The 2,900-nt window shown below is 39.1% G+C and overlaps 1 protein-coding gene across 1 annotated transcript; it reads left to right on the plus strand.

Moving 5' to 3' along the window:
• Window positions 1–951: 951 nt before the first annotated feature.
• Window positions 952–2,101, plus strand: LOC110036289 (probable 2-oxoglutarate-dependent dioxygenase At3g111800). The gene is made up of 2 exons (XM_020740697.1): window positions 952–1,633; window positions 1,705–2,101. Exons 1-2 carry the CDS (start codon window positions 1,155–1,157, stop codon window positions 1,922–1,924), a joined length of 699 nt encoding a protein of 232 aa, XP_020596356.1. The 5' UTR covers window positions 952–1,154; the 3' UTR covers window positions 1,925–2,101.
• Window positions 2,102–2,900: the final 799 nt, after the last annotated feature.

The following is a 2,900-nucleotide window of genomic DNA, read 5'->3' on the forward strand; positions in this document are numbered from 1 at the left end:
AGAGACTCGAGAAACTCGAAGTGTTCACATGCATCTGCATCTAAGCCAATACTCAAGAAATTCGAACTGACTAAACAAATCAAACACTCTCATACCGGGCGACCAAATCACCAACGCCAGCGTTCATCACTTAGCAACTACCATAAAGAAATAGCCCGGTAGAGTTAAAATGTTAAAACAAAGGTAAAAAATATGGAAAACTCACACTCTATTAGCATCTAGATGACAACCGACAGTGGCAGAGACTGACCTGTCACCTCATTCGGCCAGCCACCACAGCCAACCGATAGCCCACCTCTTCAGATGGACCCAACAATGAAAATATGTCAGATATACGAAAAGGTGTCATACATATGTAAAGATGTTAAAAATACAAAAAATGTGTTGAACATATGAAAAGATATCAGATACACGAAAAAATGCCGATGAAGATAACAATTTGTAACTTCTATGGGCAATAATGTAATTTTAACAATTTTATCCTCCTATCATCCAAAAATACGATGACATTTTTCATGTAAGGGAACTCATGCTATTTGGGCTTTCCAGACATTTATGTATCGTTATTTCCTTCTCTTGTAATAAATTTTTTTAGTATATAAAATGTGTTCAAGAGCACGGAGAACATCCACACACTTTACTTCGTTAGGGGTAATCAATGTGGCACTCCTTTCTTTCTATGCTCTATTCTTTCTGCATCATTTTCAAGGAAAATTTGGATTCAACACATAATTTTTTAAATTTTTAAATATCTAATATTTAAAACTTATTTATTTATTCATATAATATTTTAACGTCATAATCAAATAAAAATATGTTTGAAAATAGATTTCTCATCTCGAGATATTGATTATCAAAAATATCTTCATATAACGTTAAGAAAATTAATAAATATGAAGACTTAAACAATAAGTGTAAAAACATACAAAAGTTTACAAGCAAATGCTCATAAATATTATCTTCCTACAACCCAAATAAAATCCCACCATACATAATCACGCTTCCCTCAACATCACCTTCTCCCAACCCCCCCTCTCAACCTTCTCGCAACATAACTCAAGCCCAACTTCTCTCCTTCATCCTTCTTCCTTCTTCCTCTTTCCAGTAAATCTCTTCAAATCAAAACTTCACAATCCATCACCGCCTATCGTGAAATGGATTCCCACCTGAAGTGGGCCGAACCAGTCGTGCGTGTCCAATCCCTCTCAGAAAGTGGCGCCACTCTTCTACCCCCACGATACATCAAACCCCCCGACCAACGCCCCACCGCTATCAATCATAATGATGACTTCAACATCCCAATAATCGACCTTAGCCCCACAAGCGACGCCAAAGCGATCGCCACAGCAGTCTCGGCTGCCTGCAAGGAGTGGGGCGTTTTCCAGGCGGTAAACCATGGAGTAAGCCCAGATCTCCTGCACCGCGCTCGGAAACTATGGCGTGCATTCTTCCACCTCCCTATGAAGTCCAAGGAAGCCTACGCTAACTCTCCGAAGACATACGAAGGATACGGTAGCAGAGTCGGGATAGAGAAAGATGCCATCCTCGATTGGGGGGACTACTTCTACCTCCACTACTTCCCTTTGTGTCTCAAAAACCATGATAAATGGCTTGCCCTGCCTTCTTCGTTGAGGTATTTATTAAAAACTGTTTATAATTGACAAGCTAATATACTAGATTATTATGTTGTGCGGTTTGTGTTAGGGAGATGGTGGATGAGTACGGGAAAGCGCCGGAGTTGGCTCTCGGGCTGTCGGCGCATACGGATCACGGTGGGATTACTGTTCTTTTGCCGGATGAGAAGGTTAGTGGTTTGCAGGTCAGGCATAAAGGTGAGTGGGCTACAGTTCGGCCGGTCGCTGACGCTCTTATTGTAAACGTTGGGGATCAAGTTCAGGTATTTGTTCTCATATTCTCTTGTTAAAAGGAGTATGAACGGGCAGGAAAAGAGCAAGCACAACTCAGCTCTGTGCCGCTCGTTTATATTTGAAGGTATTCATATTCGGCTCATTTGCTTAGTGAGAGCTGTTCATGAATAAAGAATCGATTTGACATTCTTAATCATGCAGTCATAAGTCTTAAGGGTTGAAGCAAAATTTAAAAATTATTGCTTATAATAAAACATCATTTGAATCTAATTTAATAATTTTTATCCTATTTTTTTAATTAATACATTTTTTTTTGGCCCTTTCACCGATAATTATAGTCATTTTATGAAGTAGATCATACACACTTTGCCTAGAATATACCTTATAAAAAATAATTGTCCCTTGACATATCTTTCAAAGATTAGTTTTTACTAATTATTTTTTCTATCAAATAGCCCATACTTTTATTAATTTTGCTAAAAGTGTTGAGAAAGTGGAGCCTTGTCCACTGCGACTTAGGCAAGTTATTAAACCGAAAATTAAGTTTAATAACTTTCCTTAATCTCTGCTGCACGCCTAAATCTCCCGCTTCTTTCTTTCTTCGTTAAGCCGTGTGACCGCGTGAAGATCTCCACAAATATTCTCCCGCGCTCCTCCACGCGATCCCGCGTCACGATACCTGCCTTATGGGTCAAACGGAAAGCTTTTTAAAAAGGCTTCGGTTGGCAGGAGGAATAGGAAGCTGCTCTCCTTCTTTTGGCGGAGGTGTGAAGAAGAAAAGCTAATTACTTTTTCCTTTGTGAAGAAGAAAAAGCTAATTACTTTTTCCTTTTCCCAAGGCAGAAAAGCTAATTACCTTTTTCTTCCTTCATCAGGTGGCAAGAAAACAAAAAGTCTTTTTTGTTTTTCTTTTTCACGTGGGCTGGGAAGGGAGAGAGGAATTTAGAGAGAGATAACTCTTTTATTTAAACATTAAAAAGACGACGGTGTAATTCCTTGAAGCTAATAAAATCCTCTGCAGCTCCGTGGACG

This window comes from Phalaenopsis equestris, unplaced genomic scaffold (assembly GCF_001263595.1).
Source record: "Phalaenopsis equestris unplaced genomic scaffold, ASM126359v1 Scaffold204670, whole genome shotgun sequence".
Lineage (NCBI taxonomy): Eukaryota > Viridiplantae > Streptophyta > Magnoliopsida > Asparagales > Orchidaceae > Phalaenopsis > Phalaenopsis equestris.

What these genes read in the sequence shown, in the direction of transcription:
- LOC110036289 (XM_020740697.1), top strand. Translation starts at nt 1,155, where the DNA reads ATGGATTCCCACCTGAAGTGGGCCGAACCAGTCGTGCGTGTCCAATCC. An exon ending in GCCCTGCCTTCTTCGTTGAG is followed by an intron (nt 1,634 to 1,704) that starts GTATTTATTAAA and finishes GGTTTGTGTTAG; the next exon opens with GGAGATGGTGGATGAGTACG.